The following is a 13,009-nucleotide window of genomic DNA, read 5'->3' as shown; positions in this document are numbered from 1 at the left end:
TTTAGCATGAAATGGAAAGGGAGCTGTGATGCAGAGCAAATTTGTTTAACAAAAAGACTGTACTGAAGGCTATTCATAAAGCTTATGAACAGAAATTTGTACTTTAAAATGTGAATATTTTAGAAACATATTTCACAGACTAATGCAAAAAAAAAAAGATGCATCAGATTACTGCAAATAAAAAATAAAGAGATTGTTAACATTTTTATATTTATTTATTTGTTTAAGGCATCATCAGGACTGCTTTGCCAAACATGAACAGAGAGAACAGGGAGCAATACCAAGTAGTTATCCAGGCAAAGGACATGGGAGGCCAGATGGGTGGATTATCAGGGACCACCACTGTCAACATCACTTTGACTGATGTCAACGACAATCCACCTCGATTCCCTCAGAGTAAGCTGCATTTAATAGTTGTCTTGCACTGTAAGAGCTTCAAAGTGAAGAGTTAAGCAATCACCATCTGGTTTAATTTACAGTAAATCTAGATTATGGGGCACACATGAACAAAAGGCTTATGTACTGATTTATTCACTATTGTTAAAGCAGTATATTAAATGTTACAGCATTTGCTTGTTAGTTACATGGTCAAATATAACTGCAGGAAATCTGGAATACTTTCCAGTACTATGGGAGGGAGTGGTAGGTGGACTTGTAAGAGCATTAGAGCAATGTTCTTTTTCCTTACCTATTGCTTAAATCCTACACACTCCCCCACTGGAAAATAAAACATGTAGTAATTCTAAATATGCAGAAATGTTTGAATTGTAGTATCTGCTTAAATATTTAATCATGAAGAATGTGGAAAAGAAATTACTTGAAGGGAATCAAGCAGATTTGAACTTTTTCAGTTACAGTGCTACAAAACCTAATAGAACATTTCCCAAAGTAAAAGGCATTTAACTTTTTTTTTTTTTTTTTACAGCTTAAGTTTACCAGTGCTCTTTATAATGCTTTTTAGCTTCCGATAGTACAGCTATCAAGACTGTTTATCCTCAAACTAAAATATAAAAACAAGCTTGGTCTCTATGGAAAATTGAAATATTAAACTATGTAACATCAAGCTTGTTAAAGGTGAAGCATTTTAAATACATTTGAAGCCTTTTGCTAGTGGTTTGGACATATTTAATAGTTAAAGTATTCAAAGTATCCTCATCACCTATTTTTTCTTCTGTATAACTCTACTGTATCCACTAGTTACTGATTATCAGTTTTCAGGCTCAAAATAACAAAATTGGCTTCAAATGATTCTGATTTTTACATGCTCTTTATAGCACAAATGCAGTATGAAATTTTGTTCATTTTGGCACTGTAGTTAATATATATGTATTTAGCTAAGATATTTATCACCATGTGATTTCGTATCAAAATCATGACCAATTGAATACTTACAGTTTGTGCATTTCCACACAGACCCTATTCTGGACAGAATTTATTGGTAATTTGTTACTTTATGTTCTTGGTATTTCCACAACTTTTTGATGTACAATTTGTCCTGTTGCCCTTGCATATGGTAACTCGGGTGCCATGGAGGCAAGGAATGCTGGTACTTCCACCTGGGGTTGGCCTTTTTTCTTGTTTCTTGAACAGTGCATTAAATTAATACTTAGAATGATAGAATCAACTTTCTAGACCAATTTTACATGACTTATCTGGCAGTCCAACATCATATTTGAGTCAGATAAGGACCTGATGTAGCAGGTATTGGAGCTTTGTTTCAACTGTAATATTTCAAGTGTTGTCAGAAGTAAGGAGATGGTGTTGGACAATGATAAATGGAAAAAATGGAAAATGGAAAAAGTTGTTTACAAACCTTGGAGCCAGAGTCTGACTGAAACTCAGTGCATCTGAGTTATAGCAACTTGGATCTTCTGTGAGACTGTAGACTGTTTTACTCTATAAAAATATCCACCTTTACTTTATATGCCTATTCGAGAGTAAATGGGTAGAAGGGTAAACATGAATAAGTTTACTTTTTCATTCTTTCAGTCTGAAGTTATTTCCAGACATAAGTGGATAGACTTTAATCTTCCAGTTGATTTTCACTCTCCTCAGTACATGGAAAAGCTTTTCCTTTCCTTGATTCTCCCATTTTTATTCCTGACAGACAAATGAAAGAACATAACTCACTGGAGTAAATGCAGACAATTACTCTCTTTGAAGAAGAAGTGAGAGAAAAAGGGTGGACAGCAGAATTTTGCATGAATAACTATAGTTTGGTATAGTTTGTGTTATAATACAGTTTTTAAAACTCGCTGCATCCAATACTTAGTCAGTGCATTAACTATCTTCAGTGGCAAATACAATAAAACAGTCTCTCATACTATGGTGAAGATTTCTCTAAATCAATATTTTGTTATAAAATTATCTTTCAGATTATAGGTTTCTGGTTATTTTCACTCTGTGTTTCAACTATCTTTTTAGTAATTAAAGATATGAGCTCTTATCGCTTTGTAGAGCTAGTTATTGCAGTTGGAGTCAAAGTAGTGTCCACAAAAGCATAGCTTAGGGATGTAGTTTTAAGCACTTTAGAAAAAAATATGGGGAATGCTGACACACTATAAAACTAACTATGACATACAAATATTAACTGAGAAAAAGGTGGTCTTTCATTGTAGTCTCACAGTACTGAATAAATACTTAATTGGAGCAGAGGAGTTTTTCTTCTGTTTTTGGTTCGTTTTTTTTTAACCATCAGGTGATTACAAACAGATTATGCACTAATGTAGCAAAGTACACAGATTTATGTATTAGAGAAAGGTAATGAAAATGTCAGAGCAAATGCAAGATGAATCACTCAACTGAAACACCAAAATGTAACTGAGAAAAAAAAATCATAGTATGTGGAGTGTATGTGGCCATAAAATATATCAGTTTCATGTCAAAAGCTGCCTAAGTAAAATTATATGAAGAAATGAAATTTCAATATTTTTCATTCAACATTTAATTACAAATGTGAATGTGGTGTTTGTTTGTTTGGTTTTTTTTATTTTGCTGGAGTTTTTGGTTTTTATTGTTTTTTTTGGTTTTGTTTTTGGTTTGGGATTTTTTTTTGTGTTGGCAAACTACAGCATACTGAAACAGAAAAAAAGAGTTCTGTAGAATGAGAAACTAAGTCTTAAATGTCCCAATAAACAATATGTTTTTTTCAGTGAATATTCTCCAAAACAAAAACAGTTCCTATATCACTCTGTATCCTGTTTGTAATATAGTCTGTTGAGAGACATGCATAATCTCCACATGATTTACCTGTGCTTTCCTGAAGATATTACAAGATCATGTTGCCAGTGGTCTTCCCATTCTGCCTTGCCACTGGTCTCTGCCTATGATTCTTCCCGATTGCACAAAACTAATGACTCACTTTATGTACTTTTCTGTACTTCTTATTTGTAATGACTTGTAAATGTGCTGCGTTTTGGGTAGCCTGTTCAACTTTTTTCTGTTGCGATTGCTGGCCTTTACCATTTCCACTTCTGTGTTACTGTTAAGTGTCTTTCTAACTCACCTTACTTACCTTAGGAAGTCTGTAAGTAAAAAAGCAAATCTTGGAACAGTTAACTGAGGATAAAGAAGAAAATGTTTTTCAATAGAGCTTTGATGACTTAACTTTCATCTCTGTAATGACAGCTGTATCTGCATTAATTTAAAAACTTTTTTCTGACAGTTCTTCATAGTGCATAATGTGTCCCACATGTTTTCCTACCATATGTTCTGACAGATGGGACCAAAGGTCTCAACCCTTTTATTTACAGTTTTCACAGTAAGGCTAGGACATAGAATACTAAAAAGTATGGTAAGATACTTATTTTAATTTATTGCAGCATGTCTGAATGGTGACAGTTTTATTCCTATGTTTCTTATCAGCTCTATGAGACCACAATAAAGGAATACAACTGAGCTAGGAAAGTAGCACAAAACCAAAATTGCAATATTCATAAGCCTTATTTAAGTATGAATTAACTGGTTTAACAAGTATGGACATACTGTCTGCTTGTGGATTTTCAAAAACTTATCCTGCATTAAGATGTCATTCAAATGTATTTAATATTGTATCTGACTATCTAAATTTGAAAGCTGAAATGTCAGTCTGCTGCTTAGACTTGGCCAGAGAACGGGATTCTGTTCTTGGTATTGCTTCCATGATAAAATAGATGTAAAATCTACTATATCCCAAATATAAATGTATACATCTATATAGATGTGTCCCAAAGTTAACCAAATACCTTAGATATTAAGGGGAAAGAGGCAGAGTGAAGCCTGAAAAGAACAGAGAGCAGTCTTTTCAGATTATATTTGAGGGATGACATAGACCAGAAGACCTAGCTGATTCTTCTTTGAGATAGAATAGAGGTCCTTTTCAATAATGTTTTTCAATTAATTTGTTTCCTATGATTTTGTTTTCAATCTTTTACCTAAAGTTTTCTTCTGCATTGCTCTCTGCCTCACATTTTGCCCACCCCCCAGTATTAATTGACGAGTTCTCTAGCATAAAAAGATACAGAACAATATGCTGTCAGCAATTGTGTGACACAGTCTTACTTAACACCTATGGGGCTCCTGAGTGGTTCTTTGTTTCTTTGCTAGGTACCATCCACCTCCGCATCCCCGAGTCCTCCCCAGTTGGGACGGCCATTGGCAGCGTCAAAGCTACAGATGCAGACACTGGAAAAAATGCAGAAGTACAGTACAGAATAATAGATGGCGATGGAACAGATATGTTTGATATTGTGACACAAAAGGACACACAGGAAGGCATCATAACTGTGCGAAAGGTGTTAAGAACATTCACTAAATGATTTTTGTGTCAATGTTATGCCACAAATGTTCACTGCAAAAAAAGTGTCTAGATCATAAGATTAAATGTTCTAACTGCTTAATGTTTGCAAGCATCCCCTATCAGTAAGGTACTATTTTCTTTTAAGATGAACTGTAAGTAACATGTGGTAACAATATCTGAGATGCAGCATAGATTTAAAGCATTATTTCCAGAAAAGTACATAAAAAATGGCCCATCCCCACTGTGTTGGTACTAATTATCTCTGATTTCAAATACGCTTCTTTACTATTCGTGTAACCTATTTTCTTCAGCAAGCAATATGAAGTTCACTCACTACTGCGAGACATGTTTTCCTTCTCTAGGATATTCTTATCAAGTGAGGTTACCAGTGTATGCCAGAACACAAACACACTCACAGAAGTGGAGTAGCAAGCTATATTGTTTTGCTCCTATTTCCGACACATCAGCTGGTTAACATATGAACAGTGAATAATGACAGTGTCCCTGTTTCAAGGCTAGCTTTAGCTTTGCCCTCTGTCTTGCATGTCAAAGCACTTCCAGAAGTGTAAGATTTCACACTTAGAAATGCAATTCACCTGATCCTCAACAACTTCTCAAATGAATTTCCCTTCCAGAAGTCCCTAAGTCCTTCTCCTACCGATTTTGAGAAGTGTTTCTGAAGAGTACAGGCAGTTTTTCTAACATAAAATACTGTTTGTATTATCTTTTAAAACAAATCTTAAGCACAGAACAGCAAATTAAACACTACTGTAAAATGTATCTGCATATCTGATATGGCAAACAAGGAAAAGGTAAGTTCTGCAAAGATCAGTGTGTTCCTTTTAAATCTCTTTTCTTCTATGTTTATAGTCAGCATTGCAGCTTATCTGGGAAGGAATTAAAATACAGAGTTAGAGGCCTGATCAGTTTTCACTTCCTAGAAGTTTGCAAAGGCTTCCCTTGAGATGCTCCTTGCTTGCTTCCTTGCTTCCGATTTTTCACACTGAAGAAAACCAGACTGCTGTTATATTCGAACAATAGTCTTGAAAAAAGTCTAATAACTTGATCAAGCACAAAAAAAAAAAATTGTTATAACACAGCAGCTCCAAAAATGTCACCAAAAATACTAATGAACAAGATCTTATTTTGTCAACAATCTGACATGCTTTGCAATTTTCAGGATGCTTTCTCATATTGATAAATAAGTAGTTTATTTAAACAGCACAGAAAACAGCATTAACTAGCAAGGAAGAAGATATCCTCAGTTTGTTCATTTATGCCAATATTTTTTAACTGTTTTTCCACATTGATTATCATTATGTTTTCAGTGGTGAACAACTACAGCTAATATTCCTTTACTGAGCCCATAGGTTACTAAGTCTGAATTTAATACCTGATGTAGTAAAGCTTTTTCTGTACAAGTTTTTCTGAACAAATTCTGACAGCCAAAATAATTGCTTTGCCACAATTTCATATATTTGGGACAGTTTTGTTAATTACTAGTGATATGTTGGAATACCAGCATAATCCAGGTTTTGCAGTATAGCCTGAAGATATGTCCAAACTTGACGTGAATGTACTCATAGCAAGTTTACATCTTCATGAAACACCTTCAAATTAAGCCAGCTAGTTAGAATAAAGGAGAACTAACATGGCTTCTTTCTTATAGGCTTGACACCATCATCTCTTAACAGCAGCAGGCTGCACTTTATAAAACACACTGATAGTCTCAGATCTAGGTAAAATGGCAGCACTGTGTTGCATTTCTGTTATAGTCATAGATATTCTCCCTTCTGTTCTAAATACTATTAAAAAAAAATATTGGGGGCAAAGGGGAAACTCATTCTTTCACTGGACTTTCTGCTCTTAAATAGAATATTTAAATTTCTGGTATCTTTCATGAATATTAATTTGTATTTTAAAGCAGGTAGGCAGAAAAAAAAACAAAACAAGTCTTCTATCACCCTTTTCACTGATGAATGAAAACCACCAGTTTGTTATTTCCCTGAGATTTTGAGGTAGGTCAGGGAGTCTTTTTGTGTCAGAAAGGTAAATTCTCAGCTTGCTCATTTCCTATCATTAATTAGCTAACACTTTGCATCTATGACAGAAAAGTTTGAAGGAATAAAGGTTCTTTTCTACTCAAAATGGTTCCTAATTGTAATCCTGAACCTTTCTTTCTTCCATTTTAAAAAGGAACCGCTGACAAAAATGTCAAATCTATTTTGGGAAAAAAAAAAAAAAATCCCTGATGTTGGATTCATTAAAATAAATGAAATGGAAAAATATTAAGCTCTTACTGTTTCTCTACATATTGAGAACTTTGACACACCTTCCCTTCCTTAAAAGAAACATAAAACATTGCTGATATTTAAGGCTACTTACATTTGTTTGACAATAAGGATACTCCGGCCATTTTGTGTATCCAAGAGTTTAGTATTTCATGGGAAATATTAGTATTAATACCTTGTTTTGAAATGTCACTATTTCTAAGTCTGTATTTCAAGTATTTTAAATGTTTGTATGATAGTTTTAAATATTCTCATGAAATGACTGAAAAATTATGTAAATAATCAGTAGATTTTTACTGAAAAATCTTTTTGTTGGTAGTGCTATGATAATTCAAATAATACTTAGGAAAAGGAACTTCCTCTAAAAACAATGGAAATTTTTTACTCTGCTGTGGAAAATTTAAACTGTATTGGGATTCTCCCAGCCCAGGGCAGGATCTGACAAAGCTTGAGTCCTTTTCAGTTTCCATTATGTATGTGAGTCAACATCTGTCAATATATAATGTAATTTAATGAATGTTATCATCTTCATTTTTAGCCACTAGACTATGAGACAAGACGACTTTATACCTTGAAAGTAGAAGCTGAGAATACCCATGTGGATCCACGTTTCTATTATCTTGGGCCTTTCAAAGATACAACTATTGTGAAAATCTCTGTAGAAGATGTAGATGAACCTCCCATTTTCAGCAGATCTTCTTACCTTTTTGAGGTTCATGAAGATATTGAGCTGGGGACAATTATAGGAACGGTGATGGCACGGGATCCTGATTCGGCCTCAAGTCCAATAAGGTAATACTCCAGTAAGAAGTTAGACATTGAAAAATTAATATATTTTAATTTTTTTCTGCTACTATTAGATCCTACATACTACATTGCATCTAGCTGAATGTAGTAAGCTATATTTTGCAGGGGTGAGGTTGGTGGGTGTGTTTGTATAAGCCTTAAGAAACAGGTAAACAACACTGTCCAAGTTGGATGTGTGTTGTCTTGAAATACTGAACAAAGTACAAAAATTATATTCTGGCAAAACAACCTTATTTACTGACTCTAAAGTCAATTGGCACATACTTCTTAATGAGGCCCAGCTGGTAAAACTGGATTAGGAAATTAAACTGAATCTAATTTTCTTCTATGGTGATTCGTGTGTGTGGAAAAGATAGGCGACAACAGCAAGCATCTGAAATTGAAGAATATAAAAATAACTTAGAATTACATTTTTACCCACTCTAATTGCATGAGACAACTGACAGTTTTAGTAGTTGTATTTTCTAAACTGTGACTGGAAAAAGAACAAACTTGGAGCATTAGCTTAATTTGTTTCTGACACAACTTGATGAATCAGGTTGTATTGCAGGTATCATCACTATTATTTACACAGAGTAGCAACCTAAAGATTATTTTATGTAATTTTTCTATGTTTTGTTTATGTTTCTTTTCATTCTCTCACAGAAAATTTAGAAGAGGCAGGTGAGGCAAACCAATAATAAGGGCAAAGAAATTTCTAAAAAGTGACAGGGACGACTGAACCTAGATTTAATTTGCTTGAAGAAAAAAATCAAAGATATATTTGATAATGCTGTTCATAGTACAGTAATTTCATTAGCTTTCATTTAATGCTATCTAGTTGAAGACAAGAACTTTAAAGCAATTGCATAGCACAGATCAAATTCTCTTTAGTATTTGCTCTGTTCCTCAAGTTGCAGAACAACCTTGTATATTCATTCAAACAATGATTACTTAGAATAAGTATTTACAGGATTTTACTTGTTACAATATCAATACTAAATACAAAGTACTATCTGTTTACCCCAGAAATTAACAGCTAACATTTAAAAAAAAGGATTTGGAAAAGTGTCATACTTTGAAATTAGAGAAGTTTGTGTAATACATTAATACTGCTATTAAAAAAAATCTTGTAGCTTTGGGTTGTAAAATTGATTCATGTTTGTGGTTTTATTTCTGGTTTTCTGTTAATTTTAAAATATTAGCTTCTGTTTATTAAAATTATAAGTTCAGCTTTCTATAAATTGAGTTCAAACAACTTCCTGTTGCACTTATTTGTTGAAATTTTTTTTTGGTTTACATATTTATATTACTGTATGTGGTGAAGTGAGCAAACAAAACCCACCAAAATGTGACAGACATTATTTTCATATTATAGCATTTTTTTTTTCATTTGGTTCAGTTTAGTTGAATAGTGTAAATAAATCCAGATGCACTTAATGAACTATTTAGATCCCTCATAAAAGTTCATGGAAATATGAGCAATTGTTTCTGTTGTACTGTACACATGTACTAGCAGACATTTTTTTCTAATTTGGCCCAATTCTGCCAGAATCCTACGTTAAATTCCACATCAAAGGTTCAACCCTAACTTTGAAGGCAGTGTTAAGTATTAGAAAAAAAAAAAGAAAAAAGGAAAAACATTGACAAAAAAAAATAGAACAATACATTTTGCCATATTGTATTAGAATTTTTTGCCTGTGGAAGTACAGCAACTATAGCAACACAGAATGTCCCTTGACATCATTATATTCTTGAAAGTTCTGCATGTGAACTTTATTTAACTTGATTTTTTTTAAACTTGAGCTCCAGTAAATTAATACATTCTAAAGTACAGAAGCAGAGCTTATAACAGTAATTTTGAAAAGCTTATAAATTAGCTGTCAGTCTCAGTCTGAAAGAACAGTACATCAAAGACAATTTTCCTTTCAGGTTTAAAAAATCCTGTAATTTTTATACTGAAATTCTGGCTTTTTTAATGATTCTCATATGTCTATAAAAGCTCAGATATATTGTATATTTATGAAATTCTTGCAATTTTTATTCCTCATTCTATGGAATTAACCTTGAGAATTTTCATGTTTATAAAAACTAAATATATGTGTTCTCAAAAGTGACCTTTGTAATGTAATACATAGAACCTAAAAATTGTATTGACGTATGCTTTCCTCTATTTTCTATCATGACAATACTTTTCCTTTCTTTATCCATATTTAGGTTTTCTCTGGATCGTCATACTGACCTTGACAGGATATTTAATATTCATTCTGGAAATGGGTCCATCTATACTTCTAAGCCACTTGACCGCGAGATATCACAATGGCACAATCTTAGTGTTATAGCAGCTGAGATCAGTAAGCCAATTTGGTCTCTTCTTCCTTTCAGTTTTCCTTAGCCTGCAAAGTTTACAGCTGTGACTTCATGAGAAAAACACTCTCTTCCTTCCATCCTGCCCCTTTCTATTACATATTCTGGGAAAGTAAATTGGGGGTAGTTAACAGCAGCTGCCTCCTTGTATCTTTTTCTCACCTACATCCAACACTGATCTTTAATGTTCAAGTTCATTCTGAAATGAAATTCTGTTTCATTACTTTTCTTTGAGCACAGTGACATGATTTTGCTTTTAAGGTAGCAGAGGTCAGGATGATAATCTATTTTTTTTCTCTAATGTTTTCCTTATTTCCTTAGAAATAATTTCATTATCTCTTCCTATCGTATCTACACTTACAACTCTTGCAATCAATACATCTTACAAGTTAGGTTCAGTTTGATCCCAATACTGTAGCATTTCTTGGAATATTTTCATGTTAAAACTAGAAATACAAAAGCAGAAATCCTCCTAAGCCTGCTATGTTATTAACTAATAATAATCACCCAACAGACAATTTTCTAAGGGACAAGGCTCTGATTTTTTAAATCAGCCAGTGAAGATCACTTGTGTTGAAAGACACTGGCATTTTTTTAGGGTTAATTCTGTATCAGTAAAAATAAAAAATAAAAAAAATAAAAAAAAAAAAGTGCTCATCAGCAGTGAAACAAGGTTGGCAAGAGCTACACTGCAGGGCCTGTTCCCATTTCTACAGTCCAGACTAATAGGCTGCTTGTACTGAGCACACCTGATAGCTGTATTTTTTATTTTTTAAGCCTTTTTTTTTGTTGTGTTTTTTTTTTCCTTCACAATGCGTTGTCCCGAGCTTACAGTACTTCACAGTGCTGTCCAGCATTGTACAAGTACTTTTTAGAAGTATTTATATCATGAAAAGCTTAGTATCCTTGTATGATTGTATCACAGTGCTAAATGTATTTCCGTGTAGGGTTACTTTATACATATTTACATTTTGGACCTACTTGGAGTGTTAGCAATCTCTAAAGTGGTATGTTAGTTTTGGAGAAAAATGTGACTGGGGAGATTTAGGTCTTTAAATATATTATCTGTAAAGCATGATGCAATGGGAAAGCAGTGTTACAAACAGAATTTATTTGGAAAGTTAGTACAAGAATGCAAAAGGCTATGAAAAACTGCCTGAAACCTGACATTTTAAACAACCAAGGATGTCAGAAAGATCCACATCACACTCTTTAGCAAAGGTGTTATTAATAACAAGTGAACTTAACGCCAGCTACTCCTGAAAGTTTGCTGCTTTATTTGAAGCAGCTTAAAAGGAGAAAAAAAAAAAAACTGTAATTTTGATTCATCTCTACTGTTACTTATCCCATTCAATTAAAGCTTCAAAATCATATCCAAGAGAATTCCAAGGAATGCCTGCACTTTTTTTACTCCTAGGTATTATTTCAGATTCTTGGTATGGCAACTAGATCAGCAAGTGAGAATAGGGACACTTGTATTCCAGAATTAACCTATACTAATGAGAACTCATTTAAGTAATAATAAGGGTTTGGCATTTGGCAAGAGGGGGAGGTTACTATTCTTGTTTCTTAACCTAAGGTTTGAAAATTTACATTCACATTTTTATGGTTATTTAAACATAAAAACTCTGATTCTAATCAATTTGTTGCCATATTATTTGGGGGATGCTTTCATTGGCTTTGATGGAATTTCTCCCCCTTACTAAAGCACAAGAAAGGAAAATCAGGCTTGAAAATTTTTCAAAACATATATGCATGTTGTGGTTTAAGTGAACTCTGCCTCAGCCAAAACCAGCACAATGCTCAAAGTCAGTAACATCTTTTCTGTGTAAAACAAATGGCAAATAATTTTAAAATAAAAACCTTACAGCAGAATAATACTCTTGAGCCTACCAAATAACCAAATTTGTCATTACAGTAGTGGGCATACTTTTCATATACTACGTTTGCGTAAATTATTAACAGTTGCAGTCCCTGTTTTCACATAGAAATCTTAATTGCTCACTGGATACCAATACTTTTAATCTACTTTTTACCCTAAGCAAAACATCTTATTTTTCAGGAGGTCTGATTCGTATCTGGTATCAGTTTGTATGCTAAATTTTGACCTGTTTCATTCCTAATCTTGCATGACTTCCCTGCCCTAGCAGGGCGTGTTGGAACTGGATGATCTTAAGATCCTTTCCAACCCTAACCATTCTATGATTCTATGACTATTGCTCATGAAATTTGTAAGAAACTGGAACACATTTAGTACAAAAATAAACTAATTTTTTTCTCTTCTGTCAGACAACCCCAAAGATGCCACCCGTGTTCCTGTCTATGTAAGAATTTTGGATGTTAATGACAATGCCCCACAGTTTGCAGTATTCTATGATACTTTTGTCTGTGAAAATGCGAGAGCTGGACAGGTATGCCTTTGATAAACACTTCCCATTTTCCAGTTTTGCTATGGCACTTAATTGTAGATCATGCCTGTCACCTGCGAGGAATCATGTCTGAAATAGCTTTTGAAATGTTAAAAATGAAAGCAAAGTAGCTTTGTAGGTGAAGCTTAGAGTGAAATATCAATATATTACAAAAGCATCTGTGTGTGAATTACCACTTTAGTTTAGCTAACCCTATACTACTGTTAAATCCTCAGTAGGTATATCCAAGAGACATGGTCATAATTAGTTTTGCTATTATCTTCACCAAGTAAGATGTTACATGCAACTACAAAATGTTTCCTCTATATTTTTAAAAACTATCAAATAACATATTTCAGATGTATTTCAATCCATCTTGA

At 33.4% G+C, this 13,009-nt stretch overlaps 1 protein-coding gene across 3 annotated transcripts in view; it reads left to right on the top strand.

The window, feature by feature from the left end:
• Window positions 1-13,009, top strand: part of CDH10 (cadherin 10) — a 93,384-nt gene that overhangs the window by 70,786 nt on the left and 9,589 nt on the right. For all 3 annotated transcript variants that reach the window (XM_062617688.1, XM_062617686.1, XM_062617689.1), the window contains exons 5-9: window positions 229-396; window positions 4,585-4,772; window positions 7,607-7,860; window positions 10,072-10,208; window positions 12,511-12,632. In XM_062617688.1, coding sequence (XP_062473672.1) covers window positions 229-396; window positions 4,585-4,772; window positions 7,607-7,860; window positions 10,072-10,208; window positions 12,511-12,632 — 869 coding nt within the window. The remainder of the gene's footprint in view (window positions 1-228; window positions 397-4,584; window positions 4,773-7,606; window positions 7,861-10,071; window positions 10,209-12,510; window positions 12,633-13,009) is intronic.

The sequence above is a fragment of the Pezoporus occidentalis genome, unplaced genomic scaffold (assembly GCF_034315485.1).
Source record: "Pezoporus occidentalis ecotype Australia unplaced genomic scaffold, CSIRO_AGI_Poc_V1 ctg2, whole genome shotgun sequence".
Classification (NCBI taxonomy): Eukaryota; Metazoa; Chordata; class Aves; order Psittaciformes; family Psittacidae; genus Pezoporus; species Pezoporus occidentalis.
The sequence above is the reverse complement of the archived record's forward strand: the minus strand, read 5'-3'. Positions and strand labels throughout refer to the sequence as shown.